Source organism: Hippoglossus hippoglossus, chromosome 10, assembly GCF_009819705.1.
Source record: "Hippoglossus hippoglossus isolate fHipHip1 chromosome 10, fHipHip1.pri, whole genome shotgun sequence".
NCBI lineage: Eukaryota > Metazoa > Chordata > Actinopteri > Pleuronectiformes > Pleuronectidae > Hippoglossus > Hippoglossus hippoglossus.
The window spans coordinates 15,415,293-15,434,227 of NC_047160.1; the positions used below are offsets into that span (position 1 = coordinate 15,415,293).

Sequence of the window (18,935 nt, forward strand, 5' to 3'; positions counted from 1 at the left end):
ATGGTCCCATTGCACTAAAATAGTGCGGCAGACTCGTGACATCAGGATTACATGGCATGTTCCTGAGTCCCAAACTCTCCTGATCATGAGACTATTGCTTTAAAAAGAAAAGATTTGCCAATTGGAAATAATTAGGCTGTTAATTTGCTTCAGGGGAAGAAACGTAAAACTGACTTTTTCCTCAAACTTTCTGTGTTAGCACACATTTAAATAGAGTGTGCCAGTACACTGCAAAGGAAAAGAGGGTAAAAAAGAAGGGCAGTGGGAAGGCGTAATGGCCCCAGGGTCCTGCTAAAATTACACACTACTGCAGGGCTCCTTGTGCCTGATGCTTTTTACACACAATCTCACGCACAGGCACATAAACACTCTCAGTGATAGCTACAGCTCTTAAGCCATTACAGCCTGTGCTGTGGCACACGTGCGTAAAGCCATCCTTTCTTTCCCTTTATCTATCTCCCTCCACCTCTTTTCCTCTGTTGTCCTCATTGCACACGTGTCACTAGAGCAGAGAGACAGATGGCATCCTGCTAACCTCAGGGACAAACCCATTCAATGCAGAGAGAGAATCTATGTTACACAGACGCACAAAACAAGAATTAGACGACGTTAAAGGGTAAACTGTGGAGAAGGAACAGTTACCATTAAATCACCAAAGAAAAATAACAACCTTCAATCATCAACTCCACATTAAAGACAACATGACTAAGGATGAATGGATTAAGGAGGACAAAATCCTTTTAGAATTCCCTTAAAATGACTCATCCTGGTGAGAGCACTGTCAGCCATTTTCTATAGCTGACATGTGGTCATTATCTGGTCGGCCATCCTTCACACCCAACACTGAACACATTGAAAGGAGGATCTTCAAATGATAATTAGGAACAGGAACACACCACTCATGTGATGCTGAGTCCTGGAACCGATAACCAAAAGTTCAGAGGACAACAGGAAGTCAGGGGTCAGGCCACTGACCCAATGGATTCCTGTTTTTCAGTCACCGCTTTATTCTTTGACTCTCCCCCCCCACCCCTCTCACCATTTTCGTTCCTTGGCCCTTTTCCTCTCCCTCTAACCCCCTCCCCCTGTCATCCTGTTCCCCTCAGTCTCTCAGCTATTCCACTGAGCCAACACTGCAGGACCTATTTTCATCTGTTGTCTCCACCTCTCCATCTGCTAGAAGCACTTATGTTCCCCCCTTTCCCCTTCCTTTCCCATTTCTTCAGCGATCTTCATCTATGTTCTTTCAGCATATTTCACTCAATCTGCATCTTTACCATAAAGAACAGTTCTTCTCGGCCAGTTTAGTGACTGAAAGTGAGAGACCTCATTTCCGACCATCGGGTAATATTAAATATTAAAGATTCTTCTCTCTGCCCAAATCTGTCATGTAGAAGCCTTAAGAGCTTTTTCTCCACGTAGAAAGTTTAATACAGATAAGATACTGCAGAGCTGCGTGACTGAGGAAACCTCAGTTAGTACTACTCTACTGTCAGGAGTCAAAGCACCAAAAAAATATGATATGTGATGTTTTCAGATACTCTACAACCCATACATCCACATCCATATACATCCAAACTGCAACACCTGTATTTGTCGGGTCACACCTTTGTAAATTCAACCAATGCAATTCCCTCTCTCCAACTTGAGCCCTCACCTCATTGACTGAGTTCATAAGGTGCTTCCTGCTGAGTGTCATGTTGAGTGTGTTGTTGTGACTCAGCATTGGTGTCTTCATAAATACAAAGTCACTCCGGCTGGACAGGGTGGAGTAGCAGGGCCTGTAAGTGCGTGTGTTTGGATCCTGGGACCCTCCCACAACCTCCATATAGCGTATAGGTCCATCAGTGTTGAGCTGCAGGTGCAGGTCCTTGCTGGGCCTCTGATGGTAGCGGGTGGACCTGTGGCTATCGTAGCAGCAGCAGTCGGAGTCTCCCAGGCCCGGGCTCCGGTGCCTTAGGCAGCGTATCATGAGGGCAACAAAGGTGATAAAGGAGACTGCTGATACACAGGCTAGAGAGATGATAAGGTACAAGGTGATGTCTGACATCCCTGTGCGGTGGTAAAAGGGCGTGTGGCGAGGGCTTGCTGGAGCATCAACGGCTGTGCTCTTCTCATCCACGGTTACTGTAATGTTCACAGAACAAGACTTGGGCGGTTCACCATTGTCCTGAATGATAACCAAAATGTCATAGGCTGAGCCCTCTTCCTCCTCGGCCCATTTGCGGGCTGTGCGGAGCTCACCTGTGTGTGGCCCAATACGAAACATTCCAGCATTTGGTCCCGGGGCTATGGAGTAAAACAGCCATGCATTGTGCCCACTGTCTGCATCCACCCCTACAAGTTTATTTATGAGGTGCCCTGGGCCTGCAGATGGGGGCACAGTGAGCTGTAATCCTTTCTCTTTTGGGTAGGAGGGGTGTACAATCACTGGTGCATTGTCATTCACATCCACCACAAACACATGCACAGTGACATTGGCGGTCCGTGGGGGCACCCCAGCATCCCGGGCCTGCACCTCAATACAGAATGCATTGAGCTGTTCATGATCCAGAGAGCGCATGCTGTAGATGTGACCGTTATCTGGGTTAATGTAGACATAAGAAGCAATGGATGAGCCCTGGACCATGCTGGGAAGGATGGAGTACGATATGCGAGCGTTGTCACCGAGGTCTGGGTCAGTGGCTGAAACAGCTGCGATGGGGGCACTGGGAGCGTTGCTCTCTGGGATGTCCACAGAGTATGACTTCTGAGAGAAAGTTGGAGCATTGTCATTCACATCAGAGAGCTCCACCACAAAGGTTATCTGTGATGAAAGGCGCGGTGAACCCGCGTCAGTGGCCCTGATGACCACTGTGTACTCTGGGACAGTCTCACGGTCCAGGTTGCCAGCTGTGATGAGGCTGTAATGCATGCCAAAGGCTGAAATAAGTTTAAATGGCAAACCTTGTTGGACAGTCAATGTAACCTCTCCATTCACACCTGAGTCCAGGTCCCGGGCACTTATGAGCGCTATCACTGTCTCTGGTGCTGAGTCCTCTCTAATAGGACTGGTGAGTGACGTCACTGTGACCTCTGGTGCGTTGTCATTCACATCAACGATGTCCACTATGACGTTACATGAGCCCTCCATAGCAGGAGAGCCCCCATCTCTGGCCTGCACTGTGATGTGGTACGCAGTGGCCTTCTCATAGTCCACATGGCCCTTCACACGGATCTCCCCGCTTTTAGAATCCACACTGAAAAGTCTGAGAACCCCCTCCGGTGTATATTTACTAAAAAGAAAAGAGATTTCTCCATTGTTGCCGGAATCCGCGTCAGTTGCGTTCAACTTTGTGATTAAAGTGCCCTGTGCAACATTTTCTAATAGTCTAACTTTATTCACTGATTCTTCAAAGACGGGCGCATTGTCATTTACATCCAGAACTTTAATGAGCATAAGTGTTGAGCCAGATTTCTCCGGCTGTCCCCCATCTACAGCCGTGAGCATCAGGCGAAACTTGGCCTGCGTCTCCCTGTCCAGAGGTTTATCCACCACGAGCTCTGGAAACTTACTGCCGTCGCTTTTAGTTTCCACGTTCAAAGTAAAAAAGTCATTTGCGGCGAGATGGTACGTGCGTAACGAGTTGGTCCCCACGTCCGGGTCGTGCGCGCTCTCCAGGCGGAACTTTGTGCCCGGCGCGGCCGCCTCGGATATCTCCAAAGAAATGTTGCTGGTCGAAAAGTGCGGCGCGTTGTCATTCACATCCAGAATGACCACCACCACGCGATGGATCTCTAATGGATCGTCAAGGACTATTTGAAGGTGGAGCGTACACGTTAAACTCAGTTCGCACATTTGCTCCCTGTCTATACTTTGTTTGATGACCAAATCGCCGGTCGCCTGCTTCACCTCGAAGTACTGAGTCGTGGAATCCGAGACCACCCGCAGCCTCCTCTGATCGATCCGCTGAGCAGTCAGACCCAAATCTTTTGCGATATTCCCAACGACGGAGCCCGGGCTTAGTTCCTCCGATACGGAATAGCTGAGCTGAGGGGACGCACAGGAGAGGCCAGCGAGATACAAGCAAATGCTCCACAGCCTCCCTCCTCTGGAGCGCTTCCTCTGCCCGGAATCCATTGTGCTGCGCTCCGAGGATCCGGGGGAAAGTTTCTAACTTCTTCTCTCACCGTAACGTGTCCATGGTAGTTTCACAACCAGGCTGTCCCTCTCGAGGGTGAACATTTCCGTTTTAAAAACAGGGCGATGGGAAGTTTTGAAGTTATCATGACGGCCGACTTGAGAGAGAAAACGAGGGCGAAAATCAGAGTTTTTTTTTTCCCCGTCTCCGCTGAAACTCTGCTCAGTCTCCGCCGCCTCACTCCCCTCATGGGCGGGGAGAGGCCACTGAGGGCCTCCCCTCTCATTGGAGGACAGGGCTGGACCAGCGCTGTCACACAGCTCACACACTCCCTCACACACTGAAAACTTTGTTCAGTCACTCCACTTCCACTGGGAGGCAAGTACCAGTCTCACAGCTTAGAGGGTGGAGAGGACAATGCCGAGGGAAAAGCACGAGGAAGTATCGGTGCTTTTTCTTGGATAATGAAAAATGTATTTGTATAGAGTGTAGATGTGAACTTAGTGTTACAAACACACGCACACGCACACGCACACGCACACGCACGCTCCCACGAAGAGCTCCTAGAGCAGTAGGTGGTGGCTGTTATTTATAGCGATGCCATTTGTAACCGCGGGGGGGCATAGTTTCCAAAGTGGTTTTGCCCTGAAACCCAAGCGCACATCAAAGTAAAGCTGGAGTCAAACTTCATGGGGCAATAAAGAGAAGTCGTTCTATTGAAAATACTTTCAAATAAATCACAGCTATAAAAATGCCAACGTAATGTAGCTCAAACTAAAGTGCATTTATTAAAGAATAATAAAGTAAAATAATTGCTGCAGACAATACAAAAGAACATTATTGGAGTTGGAATGAATGGACAAAAGAGGAAAGTTGGACAAAAATATTGAAATAATAACCTGGATATGAAACATTTAAATGAACTGTTTTATTCTAACATTAAGAAGTGCAAAATTAAATTAGGATTATGTTAAGATATCTAACTATTCCATAAAAATAAGTCACTATCTTACTAAAATTATTGCCATTTTTAGTACACTAATTTTATTAAGAATATTGTGACATTTCATTCAGGCCCAAAACAAATGGTCTGTCACGCAATAAGAGTTACAACATTAGTGTTGAAATCCCCTCCCAGAGAAGTTGTGCCATCTGGTTTTCGTTGTTTAGAAGCACCACACAAACAAAATTAGTGCAACTTTTACAAACACAATTTTACAAATGGCCTTTTCGTTTTCTGCTCACCTGCTGGCTCTCAAAGGTCCAGGTGCTGTCGGGTAAAGACGCATCCAGGACACTGATCACCTCCTTAAAGTCAGTGGTGCTGCTGGGCTTAATCATAGTGAAGTCACTGTACTCTGACATTGGAGACATACAGGACCTGAAGGATTGACTCTGAGACAACATGTCTCCTCCCATGACCTCCACGTACTTTATGGGTCCATCAGTGTTGAGCTGAATCTGCAGGTTTCTGTTGGGGTTCTTGTAACCATCATAGTCGCCCTGTGTCATGCAGCAACTACCGCTGCTTCTGCTGCTCCTCATGCATTTAACCGCTAAGATGAGAAAAGTCACCACAGACAGCACGGACACCGAGGCCAGAGAAAGAATCAAATACAGGGTGATTCTCCCAGTTTTCTTGCTGGGCTCGGTCACTTTCTGTCGGAGGTCTAAGATGGGCTCATGGAGACCGTCCTCCAGCAGGATGGACACCGTGATGGTGGAGGACTGGACCGGTTCCCCGTCGTCCTTGATCTCTATAAGCAGCCTCTGAGAGGAGTCGTCCTGCTCGGACACAGCGCGTTTAGTCCTCACCTCCCCTGTGTACAGATTGACAGTGAACAGAGAGGCGTCTGTGGCCTCCGCCACTTTGTAGGAGATCCAGGCGTTATGGCCCGAGTCCGCGTCCACGGCCGTCATCTTAGTGACCAGGTGACCCGCTTTAGCGGAGCGGGGCATCCTCTGGTGAGAGAGGGAGCCCAGGGCAGCGGAGGAGGGGTAAATAACAGCGGGGGCGTTGTCGTTCTGGTCCAGGATAAAAACATGGACGGTGGTGTTGCTGCCGAGAGACGGAGAGCCCTGATCCTTTGCCTGAACCTGAATCTGAAACACCTTCAGTTTCTCATAGTCAAACGAGTGCATGCTGTAGATGCTGCCGTTATCTGAGTTAATGTAAACATACGATGAGACAGAAACGTCCTGCACTTTAGAGTCCAGTATAGAGTAAGAGATTTTAGCGTTTTCACCAAAATCCAGGTCAGAGGCTGATACTGAGTACAGTATAGATCCTGGTACCCCATTCTCCTTTAAATACACATTATAGGAGGGCTGAGAGAATACAGGAGGGTTGTCATTCACATCAGTGATGCTGACTGGTATCCTTTTCTTACTGGACAGAGGAGGAGAGCCTGAGTCAGTGGCTGTAATTTCAATATCATAGTGTGAGCAGCTCTCCCTGTCTAAAGTACCACTGGTAACCAGTGCGTAATTATTAGAAAAAGAAGGTTTCAGAGCGAAGGGGAAGCCCTTGGTGAGTTGCAACGTTACTTTGCCATTATCAGCAGAATCAAGATCACGCGCACTGATCAGAGCAACTACTGTGCCACTTGGTGCGTCTTCGCGCACTGGCTTTGGCTGAGACGTGAGGACAATTTCAGGAGCGTTGTCATTGAAATCAGTAATATCAACCTGCACGCGGCAGTGTCCCTCCATTTCAGGGCTTCCTTTATCTTTTGCAGTGACATCGATGTCAAACGACTTTACAGTTTCATAGTCTAACTCCCCCTTCAGACTGATTTCACCCGTTATAGAGTTAATATCGAAGATTGACGACACAAAATCTGGAGTCCGGGAGCCAAATGAGAATTCGACTTGACCATTCAAACCTTCATCTGCATCTGTTGCTTTGGGTTTTATCACAATAGCTCCCTTCATACTTTTTTCACCCAGTGTTACTTTATAAACGTTCTTTTCAAAAACTGGAAAATTATCGTTATTGTCAAGCACGGTTATGGTTATTTGTGACGTTCCTGATCTAACTGGATTCCCTCCGTCTAATGCTGTTAGTAAGATTTTGTGAACAGCTTTCCTTTCTCGATCTAGTGGCTTTTCTAAGACAAGTTCCGGAACGGTCTTACCACCCTCTATCTCTTTGATTCTGAGGGAACAACACTCATTTTTACTAAGAGTATACGATTTGAGTGAATTGCTGCCAACGTCTGGGTCCGTTGCGCTCTCCAAAGGAAAGCGGGTGCCAACCGCTGCTGATTCTGCTATTTTTAAAGATAATTCGTTTGAAATGAAACCTGGTGAATTGTCATTAATATCTCGTATTTCAACCTCAATGCGATGCAACTGTAGCGGGTCCTCAATGACCACTTGCAGAGGTAGAACACAGCTGGCGCTTTGTCCACATAAAGCCTCTCTGTCTATTCTGTCATTCACCACCAGCTCGCCCTTCCCCGCATCCACAGTGAAATACTGCTTACCAGCCTCAGAGGCGACTCGCAGCTTGCGATCAAAAATCTCAGACAGTCCTAAACCAAGATCTTTGGCTAGATTTCCTACCACAGAGCCCTGTTTTAGTTCCTCCGGGATGCTGTAACGAGTCTGTGCGTCTGTTATACTCCACAAGAGAAATAAGTGATGCCACCAAAGCGCCTGCCATCTCCAGTCTCGGTATCCCATTGTCTTTGTCATCCGTGATTCAGTAAAATGCATCATTTCCAATCCACAGGAACAAAGAACATAAAGTCAAAATCCACATCCCAAGAGCGGGACATATTCCGTTAAAAAGATGTCCGTTTATGGCCCAAAAATGAATTCAGAATTAACATGATTCCCTCGATTATATTCAACATTTACCTACACTCTCTCTCCCCCATTCTGAGCAATGTGGTTTTGGTGCTGAAGCTGCATGGGGGAGGGAGTAGATCTCTTTGTACAGTTCGGAATGTTATTGGTGCACAGCATCCACCTCTTACATCCAATGAGAGCAGCACTAAGCAGCGCCGTTAAAGACACACTCACCATTTGCACTGTCATCAAAGAGCGAGTGAAGAGTCAGAGGGAGATGTATTTTAACATATCAACGCATCCAATAAATGAAAAATGAATAAATGTATTAAGTCGATGCCTCCATTACATTAAATGTACGTTTAATATTAAATTACATTGACAGTATATGTGTTTTCATGTATTTGATGCCTAAATACCATCAGCCCATTTTACGTAAATTGGTTAAAAAAAATAAACAAACAGACCAGTCATGAAATAAATGAAAATAGTTGAGTGATTTGGTACACCCTGAGTAAATGCCTCAAACAACAATTTATTCGCTGGCCGGCCACAGGTCTCATGGGTCAGAGTCGCTGTCCATCCCTGTGGTGCTGAAAGTCTCAGATATAGGAGGTCTGCAGTTTCTAACACACTGTACATTTCCAACAGCCAGTGTGCGAGGCCTAAATACACTACGATTACTTGACAAATACGTTTACATTTTGTATGTAAATTATATATTTAAATATTTAGAATATTTGATAAATATTTTATTTAATTAATTAATAAAACCACATACAAATGCAGTAATCTGTTTAGTTGCTGAGAACGCTGCGATTTCCCACAAACAAAGCAATTACAATAAAATTCTGTGTTTGCCACGTTTGTATTACACCATGCTCACCTGCTGGCTCTCAAAGGTCCAGGTGCTGTCGGGTAAAGACGCATCCAGGACACTGATCACCTCCTTAAAGTCAGTGGTGCTGCTGGGCTTAATCATAGTGAAATCACTGTACTCGGACATTGGAGACATACAGGACCTGAAGGACTGACTCTGAGACAACATGTCTCCTCCCAGGACCTCCACGTACTTTATGGGTCCATCAGTGTTGAGCTGAATCTGCAGGTTTCTGTTGGGGTTCTTGTAACCATCAAAGTCGCTCTGTGTCATGCAGCAACTACCGCTGCTTCTGCTGCTCCTCATGCATTTAACCGCTAAGATGAGAAAAGTCACCACAGACAGCACGGACACCGAGGCCAGAGAGAGAATCAAATACAAGGTGATTCTCCCAGTTTTCTTGCTGGGCTCGGTCACTTTCTGTCGGAGGTCTAAGATGGGCTCATGGAGACCGTCCTCCAGCAGGATGGACACCGTGACGGTGGAGGACTGGACCGGTTCCCCGTCGTCCTTGATCTCTATAAGCAGCCTCTGAGAGGAGTCGTCCTGCTCGGACACAGCGCGTTTAGTCCTCACCTCCCCTGTGTACAGATTGACAGTGAACAGAGAGGCGTCTGTGGCCTCCGCCACTTTGTAGGAGATCCAGGCGTTATGGCCCGAGTCCGCGTCCACGGCCGTCATCTTAGTGACCAGGTGACCCGCTTTAGCGGAGCGGGGCATCCTCTGATGAGAGAGGGAGCCCAGGGCAGCGGAGGAGGGGTAAATGACAGAGGGGGCGTTGTCGTTCTGGTCCAGGATAAAAACATGGACGGTGGTGTTGCTGCTGAGAGACGGAGAGCCCTGATCCTTTGCCTGAACCTGAATCTGAAACACTTTCAGTTTCTCATAGTCAAACGAGTGCATGCTGTAGATGCTGCCGTTATCTGAGTTAATGTAAACATACGATGAGACAGAAACGTCCTGCACTTTAGAGTCCAGTATAGAGTAAGAGATTTTAGCGTTTTCACCAAAATCCAGGTCAGAGGCTGATACTGAGTACAGTATAGATCCTGGTACCCCATTCTCTTTTAAATATACATTATAGGAGGGCTGAGAGAATACAGGAGGGTTGTCATTCACGTCAGTGATGCTGACAGGAATAATTTTCTTACTGGACAGAGGAGGAGAGCCTGAATCAGTGGCTGTTATTTCAATATTATATTCAGAGAAACTCTCTCTGTCTAAAACACTGTTTGTAACCAGTGCGTAATTATTAGAAAATGACGGTTTCAAATTGAAGGGGGATCCCTTTGGGAGCTTTAATGTCACTTTGGCGTTATCACCGGAGTCAAGGTCTCGTGCACTGATTAAAGCTACTACTGTTCCTCTTGGCGAGTCCTCCCGTAACGGATTTGGTTCAGAGGTGAGAACTATTTCTGGCGCATTGTCATTAATGTCTAGTACTATTACTTGTACACGACAGTGTCCCTCCATTTCAGGAAGTCCTTTATCTTTTGCAGTGATATCTATTTCATGTATTGCATTACTTTCATAATCTAACGAACCTACTATGGAAATGTCACCTGTTTCCGAATTTAAATGAAAAATTGACAACAATGACTGCGGTGTGTGCTCACCAAATGCATATTCAATCTCTCCATTAACACCTTCATCTGCGTCCGTTGCTTCGACTTTTACAAGAATCGAACCAGTGACACTATTTTCATGCGCAGTTACATTATACAACGGTCGTTTGAAAACAGGGACATTATCGTTGTTGTCGAGTACAGTAACTATAATATTTGTGGTTCCAGTTTTGACAGGGTTGCCTCCGTCCACAGCTGTCAGCAGTAGCTGATGGACACTTTGTTTCTCTCTGTCGAGTGATTTCTCCAGTAGTAGTTCTGGAACCTTTCGATTTCCTGACAATTCCTTAATCCTTAAACTAAAACAATCATCTTTACTCAGAGTATAAGATTTTACTGAATTACTACCAACGTCCAGATCCTGTGCTGTTTCTAAGGGAAAGCGTATGCCTGTGGCAGTAGATTCTGCTATTTTTAAAGATCGCTCCTCTGTTGAAAAAATGGGAGAATTGTCATTAATGTCCCTAATTTCCACTTCTATTCTGTGTAGTTGTAACGGATTCTCTGTTACAACCTGTAAAGGCAGCACACAGCTGGCGCTTTGTCCACATAAAGCCTCTCTGTCTATTCTGTCATTCACCACCAGCTCGCCCTTCCCCGCATCCACACTGAAATACTGCTTACCAGCCTCAGAGGCGACTCGCAGCTTACGGTCAAAAATATCTGATAAGCCCAAACCAAGATCTTTGGCTAGATTTCCTACCACAGAGCCCTGTTTTAGTTCCTCCGGGATGCTGTAACGAGTCTGTGCGTCTGTTATACTCCACAAGAGAAAGAAGTGATGCCACCAAAGCGCCTGCCATCTCCAGTCTCGGTATCCTATTGTCTTTGTCATCCTTGGTCCATTAGAATATGTTATTTCCCATCGAGGTGTTGTTCACACAGGCAGATCAACATAAATTCCACAGGCAGAATGGACATTTCATCATAATTAACTCCAAGATAGGTTATAATAAAGACCTAAATGCCAGACGCCATCGAATACGCACATCTCTCCTCCAGCTCTGACACTGTGTTTGTTACCGTGGTGAGACAGAAAGGGGGATGGAGTAGATCTCTTTGTACAGTGCTCCATGCTATTGGTTCACAGCAGCCATCTTTGCTGTCCAATCACAGAGAGCCAAGTCTGCCCCCCCCCCTCCCCTCCGTCACAGACAGCAGTGAGGGGAGGGGAGTGAGATTTATGTGATAATTTTACTCGAATTATCACATACAAAATAGAAGAAAATAAACAGAAACGCCACATAAAGCGTGTCTTTATATTCAATAATTGAGTAACAAATGTATATCTAAGTTTCAGTGATTTCTGCTGCCGTATTTGCCTTTGCATGAAATCAATCAATAATAAATCAATCTAAAAAATGCTGGTCAAACATATTACCAAATATTCCATTCGCTAAAAAATACTGTATTGGTTCCGAGTTATATACGTATAATCATCTTCATTTTCTGATTATAATGAGACAACAGCAGGGTGTCAATGCTTAACTGCATTGCAGGTTTAAACTCGGGATATTGAAGGTTATAGAAGATAATGAATGATTGCATGAATGGAAACAAATACTGAATAACACACTTGTAAATGTTGTTTGTGCGAATATCAAATCATACGTTTGAAGCAGCAAATAGAAAAAAATGAAAAAGAACCCAGTCAAAACACTATACCTCCATAATGCTCTCATAAATATAAACCAACACTGAGGGTTAAAAATAAACGTATTGGCCAATAATAACTGAAAATGTGTGACGTCCATTGTTTTCTGCTCACCTGCTGGCTCTCAAAGGTCCAGGTGCTGTCGGGTAAAGACGCATCCAGGACACTGATCACCTCCTTAAAGTCAGTGGTGCTGCTGGGCTTAATCATAGTGAAGTCACTGTACTCGGACATTGGAGACATACAGGACCTGAAGGACTGACTCTGAGACAACATGTCTCCTCCCATGACCTCCACGTACTTTATGGGTCCATCAGTGTTGAGCTGAATCTGCAGGTTTCTGTTGGGGTTCTTGTAACCATCATAGTCGCCCTGTGTCATGCAGCAACTACCGCTGCTTCTGCTGCTCCTCATGCATTTAACCGCTAAGATGAGAAAAGTCACCACAGACAGCACGGACACCGAGGCCAGAGAGAGAATCAAATACAAGGTGATTCTCCCAGTTTTCTTGCTGGGCTCGGTCACTTTCTGTCGGAGGTCTAAGATGGGCTCATGGAGACCGTCCTCCAGCAGGATGGACACCGTGACGGTGGAGGACTGGACCGGTTCCCCGTCGTCCTTGATCTCTATAAGCAGCCTCTGAGAGGAGTCGTCCTGCTCGGACACAGCGCGTTTAGTCCTCACCTCCCCTGTGTACAGATTGACAGTGAACAGAGAGGCGTCTGTGGCCTCCGCCACTTTGTAGGAGATCCAGGCGTTATGGCCCGAGTCCGCGTCCACGGCCGTCATCTTAGTGACCAGGTGACCCGCTTTAGCCGAGCGGGGCATCCTCTGATGAGAGAGGGAGCCCAGGGCAGCGGAGGAGGGGTAAATAACAGCGGGGGCGTTGTCGTTCTGGTCCAGGATAAAAACATGGACGGTGGTGTTGCTGCTGAGAGACGGAGAGCCCTGGTCCTTTGCCTGAACCTGAATCTGAAACACCTTCAGTTTCTCATAGTCAAACGAGTGCATGCTGTAGATGCTGCCGTTATCTGAGTTAATGTAAACATACGATGAGACAGAAACGTCCTGCACTTTAGAGTCCAGTATAGAGTAAGAGATTTTAGCGTTTTCACCAAAATCCAGGTCAGAGGCTGATACTGAGTACAGTATAGATCCTGGAACCCCATTCTCCTTTAAATACACATTATAGGAGGGCTGAGAGAATACAGGAGGGTTGTCATTCACATCTGTAATAGTGACATTTACTGTTTTCCTACTGGACAGAGGAGGAGAGCCTAAATCAGTGGCTATAATGTCGATCTTATACTCTGAGAAGCTCTCTCGGTCTAAAGCTGCACCAGTAACCAGTGCGTAGTTGTCTGAAAAAGAGGGTTTCAGATTGAAAGGAGAATTCTTCGGGAGCTGTAAAGACACTTTACCGTTGTCCCCTGAATCAAGGTCTCGGGCACTAATTAACGCTACAACAGTTCCACTCGGTGCGTCTTCAGGCACAGAGTTTGGTTGGGAGGTCAGGAATATATTCGGAGCATTATCGTTAACATCACCCACCTCGATGTGCACAGTACAGTGTCCCTCCATTCTTGGAGCTCCTTTGTCTTTTGCACAAATGTCAATTTCGTAATTTTCGTTTGTTTCGAAATCTAATTGCCCTGCGAGTCGTATTTCTCCAGTTAACGAATCAATATTAAACATAGACAGGACAGTATCTGGTGTGTGGGTTCCAAATGAATACTCTACTTCTCCATTAGGGCCTTCATCAATATCTTTTGCAATCAGTTTGATGATAGATGCACCTTCTACACTGTTTTCTCTTATGGAAACTTTATAAATATTTTTTTCAAATACAGGAAAATTGTCGTTATTATCCAGCACATTAATGGTTATTACAGAAGTCCCAGATTTCACTGGGTTTCCTCCGTCTATAGCTGTTAATTGAAGCTGATGTCTCGCCTTTTTCTCCCTGTCGAGAGATTTAGACAAGACGAGTTCTGGGACTTTCCTCCCACCAGATACGTCTTTTATCTTTAAACTAAAATAATCATCTTTACTTATGGTATAGGACCTCACTGAATTCACTCCGACATCGAGATCTTTAGCGATCTCCACTGGAAAACGTGCCCCTGCCGCCGTAGACTCTGCTATTTCTAATATTATATTTTGCAAAGGAAATTTTGGAGAATTATCATTAATATCCTGTATTTCCACCTCGACTCGGTACAACTGCAAAGGTTGATCAATAACAACTTGCAGAGTCAACACACAGCTGGCGCTTTGTCCACATAAAGCCTCTCTGTCTATTCTTTCATTCACCACGAGCTCGCCCTTCCCCGCATCCACAGTGAAATACTGCTTACCAGCCTCAGAGGCGACTCGCAGCTTACGGTCAAAAATCTCAGACAGTCCTAAACCAAGATCTTTGGCTAGATTTCCTACCACAGAGCCCTGTTTTAGTTCCTCCGGGATGCTGTAACGAGTCTGTCCGTGTATTATACTCCACAAGAGAAAGAAATGATGCCACCAAAGCGCCTGCCATCTCCAGTCTCGGTATCCTATTGTCTTTGTCATCCCCGGTCCGTTCGAATTATTTCCCAGTGAGGTAATCGAAAAGAAAATTGTTACCACCCATTGCCACGAGGCATTAATCTAAAAGAAAGTTCCAAAATCGCCTCATAACAAAAAGTAAAATGAATATTATTCCTTCTAGTTCCGAAAAGAGCATCACTCCCTCTCATTCAGCTCATTGCACTGTAAGTGTTGATGGTGCTGAGGCTGCATGGGGGAGGGAGTAGATCTCTTTGTATAGTTCTATGTTTCACTGGTGGACAATATTCATCTCTACCAACCAATAGGAAGGGAGGTGAGCAGTGCTGTTAAAGACACAGTCGCCCTTCAAAGAATCCGCCTCAATGCATTTACAGTGTGTAGAGAAATGCCAGCTGCTTCACGTGGCCAATAATGTTACTGCACCTATAATAATATTCTGAGTGCAACAATACTGATCTGGTTGTTCGAACCTTTGATTAAACAAAACTACTGTTGTGATTTGAACAAGAAGAAAGAACAGAGAAAGCAGTTTACATCAGTCATAAGAAAACCTATTCAAGGTGTCGCTGTTCATGTGTCTGGTGCTGAAACAAACTGCCATTATAAGAGCATTTCAAAAAACAAGAGCACTGTATACCGTAAACAGAACTGAATACAAGTTTTGAATTTAAATAATATGATTTTGTGGATTAATAATAAAATAATAGAGGGAGTTAAAAACAACAACCCATTTTGCAGCACAGGATGTCCATGAGTAACAAAAGCCCAGCAAAATGGCCAGGATTTGTTAATGACGATGACTGGGTTGAAATGAGGAGTGATTACCATGTTGGTATTTCGTTTCTATTTGTAATCTGACATCAACAATTAAAATAAATTATGAAATAACATGAGATTATGTGATAACAGAAGTTTAACTATCACCAGAACTCCAGTGAAGGTAACTAAAAATACCCCAAACAAACTGAAAACTAATGTTTGTGACCTGTAGCCAATATTAAAAGCAATTAAAACACAATGTAACCAGAGGGAAGTTGAATATCCGAATGACAGAAATATTGCATGAAATGACACAAGATTACATAGTAGCTCTCCTATTGTTCTCTGCTCACCTGCTGGCTCTCAAAGGTCCAGGTGCTGTCGGGTAAAGACGCATCCAGGACACTGATCACCTCCTTAAAGTCAGTGGTGCTGCTGGGCTTAATCATAGTGAAATCACTGTACTCGGACATTGGAGACATACAGGACCTGAAGGACTGACTCTGAGACAACATGTCTCCTCCCAGGACCTCCACGTACTTTATGGGTCCATCAGTGTTGAGCTGAATCTGCAGGTTTCTGTTGGGGTTCTTGTAACCATCATAGTCACTCTGTGTCATGCAGCAACTACCGCTGCTTCTGCTGCTCTTGATGCATTTAACCGCTAAGATGAGAAAAGTCACCACAGACAGCACGGACACCGAGGCCAGAGAGAGAATCAAATACAAGGTGATTCTCCCAGTTTTCTTGCTGGGCTCGGTCACTTTCTGTCGGAGGTCTAAGATGGGCTCATGGAGACCGTCCTCCAGCAGGATGGACACCGTGACGGTGGAGGACTGGACCGGTTCCCCGTCGTCCTTGATCTCTATAAGCAGCCTCTGAGAGGAGTCGTCCTGCTCGGACACAGCGCGTTTAGTCCTCACCTCCCCTGTGTACAGATTGACAGTGAACAGAGAGGCGTCTGTGGCCTCCGCCACTTTGTAGGAGATCCAGGCGTTATGGCCCGAGTCCGCGTCCACGGCCGTCATCTTAGTGACCAGGTGACCCGCTTTAGCGGAGCGGGGCATCCTCTGGTGAGAGAGGGAGCCCAGGGCAGCGGAGGAGGGGTAAATAACAGCGGGGGCGTTGTCGTTCTGGTCCAGGATAAAAACATGGACGGTGGTGTTGCTGCTGAGAGACGGAGAGCCCTGATCCTTTGCCTGAACCTGAATCTGAAACACCTTCAGTTTCTCATAGTCAAACGAGTGCATGCTGTAGATGCTGCCGTTATCTGAGTTAATGTAAACATACGATGAGACAGAAACGTCCTGCACTTTAGAGTCCAGTATAGAGTAAGAGATTTTAGCGTTTTCACCAAAATCCAGGTCAGAGGCTGATACTGAGTACAGTATAGATCCTGGTACCCCATTCTCTTTTAAATATACATTATAGGAGGGCTGAGAGAATACAGGAGGGTTGTCATTCACATCAGTGATGCTGACTGGTATCGTTTTCTTACTGGACAGAGGAGGAGAGCCTGAGTCAGTGGTTGTAATTTCAATATAATATTCTGAAAAACTCTCTCTGTCTAAAGCACCACTGGTAACCAGTGCGTAATTATTAGAAAATGATGGTTTTAGAGAGAAGGGAGAACCTTTGGGTAATTGCAATGTCACTTTAGCGTTATTGCCAGAGTCAGCATCACGCGCTTTGAGCAAAGCCACCACTGTGCCACTTGGTGCGTCTTCGCGCACCGGCTGTGGTTCAGAGGTGAGAACAATTTCTGGAGTGTTATCGTTAACATCTATAACATCGATTTGGAGACGACTTTGACTTTCCATTTCAGGAACTCCCTTGTCTTTCGCCTTTATTTCAATTTTGTAGGAGGCTGTTCTTTCATAATCTAAGTCTCCTTTCAACTGTATTTCCCCTGTTAATGAATTTATTTCAAATACTGATAAAACGGAATCAGGTGTCCGCGAGCCAAAAGAGAATTCAACTTCACCGTTTGGTCCCTCGTCAGCATCCGTTGCTGTCATTTTCACAACAAAAGTATCCTTTACAGTGTTCTCCTGCAACGACACTTTGTATATATTTTTATCAAAAACCGGAAAATTATCATTTACATCAAGCACTGTGACAGTGATCTGTGAGGTACCAGTCATGACTGGGTTCCCTCCGTCTAACGCAGTCAGTAGTAGCTGATGAGCTGCTTTCTTCTCTCGATCAAGAAGCTTCTCTAACACTAACTCAGGGACAGTTTTTCCATCTTCAACCTCCTTCATTTTCAACGTAAAGCATTCGTTTTTAGTCAACGTGTAGGATTTCACCGAATTACTTCCAACGTCTGAATCCTCTGCACCCTCGAGAAGAAAACGAGATCCCACTGCTGCAGATTCAGCAATTTTCAAAGACATTTCTTTTGTGTGAAATCTGGGTGAATTATCGTTTATATCCTTTATTTCGACCTCAATGCGATGTAAACTCAGAGGGTTCTCAATAACGATCTGCAGAGGTAGAACACAGCTGGCGCTTTGTCCACATAGAGCCTCTCTGTCTATCCTGTCATTCACCACCAGCTCGCCCTTCCCCGCATCCACACTGAAATACTGCTCATCAGCCTCAGAGGCGACTCGCAGCTTGCGATCAAAAATCTCAGACAGTCCCAAACCAAGATCTTTGGCTAGATTTCCTACCACAGAGCCCTGTTTTAGTTCCTCCGGAATGCTGTAACGAGTCTGTGCGTCTGTTATACTCCACAAGAGAAAGAAGTGATGCCACCAAAGCGCCTGCCATCTCCAGTCTCGGTATCCCATTGTCTTTGTCATCCCCGGTCCGCTAGAATATGTTATTTCCCATCGAGAAAATCGAAGATAATATCCAATTCCACAGGAGCGTTATTTACCCCCATAAAAATATACAAAGCATTTTCGTTCATCTCTGATGCTTAAATTGGAAAATCTCGTCTTGATCGCCGAGATGCATCACACACCGTCCTCCAGCTCATTGCATTGTTGACGCGTATGGTGCCGAGGCAGCCAAGGGGAGGGGGTAGATCTCTTTGTACAGTTCTGTATGGGATTGGTGCACAGCATCTCTCACTAGCATCCAATAGGAAGACGACTGAGCAGTGCATTTAGACACAGAGCTGCGCCCACGAGAGGAGGCACAGACGCATTACAGTGTGTGATATAGTGCTCAGGATTTAAACTTGTGTTTCTAGTGCATTATGAAATACCATCATATAAAACTGTGTATTAAGTATACACCACTTTAACAGATCGAAATTCCCACCTCTATCCCCTTTACTAAGGTTAAACACCTTCTTGAAGAAAAATAAACCACTATTCTTTCTTGAATTAAAAAAGAAAATGGAAAATTCCACAACTACAATAGCAAAACACAGACACCTTTTTTTTTTTACAGTTGTTTAGACAAATCTTTTTTTTGCAACTGCGAGTTACTGGATAATTGAATTTGGGCAGAATAAAGTGGCAGTGGCTGAATCAAAATATTGACTGGACACTTAATTGCACTATTTATGTAAGTACTGGATGAAATGATATGGCATTGCT

At 45.2% G+C, this 18,935-nt stretch overlaps 3 protein-coding genes across 48 annotated transcripts in view; all 3 read right to left on the bottom strand.

Moving 5' to 3' along the window:
* LOC117768880 (protocadherin gamma-A11-like) overlaps positions 1–18,935 on the bottom strand; it is a 253,231-nt gene that overhangs the window by 10,576 nt on the left and 223,720 nt on the right. For 2 of the 45 annotated variants that reach the window (XM_034597323.1, XM_034597319.1), the window contains exon 1: positions 8,803–11,375. The exons of 37 other annotated variants lie outside the window; for them this stretch is intronic. In XM_034597323.1, coding sequence (XP_034453214.1) covers positions 8,803–11,256 — 2,454 coding nt within the window. In that variant the 5' untranslated portion in view covers positions 11,257–11,375. Of the gene's footprint in view, positions 1–1,657; positions 4,591–5,316; positions 7,542–8,802; positions 11,376–18,935 lie in introns of those variants that run through there. 6 more of the 45 variants (XM_034597322.1, XM_034597321.1, XM_034597318.1 and 3 more) reach the window with 5 other exon arrangements.
* Positions 8,705–15,182, bottom strand: LOC117768887 (protocadherin gamma-C5-like). The gene is made up of 2 exons (XM_034597372.1): positions 12,190–15,182; positions 8,705–8,802 (listed from the first exon to the last, which is right to left on the bottom strand). Exons 1-2 carry the CDS (start codon positions 14,641–14,643, stop codon positions 8,788–8,790), a joined length of 2,469 nt encoding a protein of 822 aa, XP_034453263.1. The 5' UTR covers positions 14,644–15,182; the 3' UTR covers positions 8,705–8,787.
* LOC117768886 (protocadherin gamma-C5-like) lies at positions 11,896–18,748 on the bottom strand. Of its 2 annotated transcripts, XM_034597371.1 has the most exons (2): positions 15,735–18,257; positions 11,896–12,189 (listed from the first exon to the last, which is right to left on the bottom strand). In XM_034597371.1, exons 1-2 carry the CDS (start codon positions 18,186–18,188, stop codon positions 12,100–12,102), a joined length of 2,544 nt encoding a protein of 847 aa, XP_034453262.1. In that variant the 5' UTR covers positions 18,189–18,257; the 3' UTR covers positions 11,896–12,099. The 2 variants fall into 2 exon arrangements, with proteins under 2 accessions (XP_034453262.1, XP_034453261.1); XM_034597370.1 differs by lacking the exon at positions 11,896–12,189 and having other exon boundaries at positions 15,702–18,748.

What these genes read in the sequence shown, in the direction of transcription:
- LOC117768886 (XM_034597371.1), bottom strand. Translation starts at nt 18,188, where the DNA reads ATGACAAAGACAATGGGATACCGAGACTGGAGATGGCAGGCGCTTTGG. An exon ending in GGACCTTTGAGAGCCAGCAG is followed by an intron (nt 12,190 to 15,734) that starts GTGAGCAGAGAA and finishes GAGAGCCAGCAG; the next exon opens with GTGAGCAGAAAACAATGGAC.
- LOC117768887 (XM_034597372.1), bottom strand. Translation starts at nt 14,643, where the DNA reads ATGACAAAGACAATAGGATACCGAGACTGGAGATGGCAGGCGCTTTGG.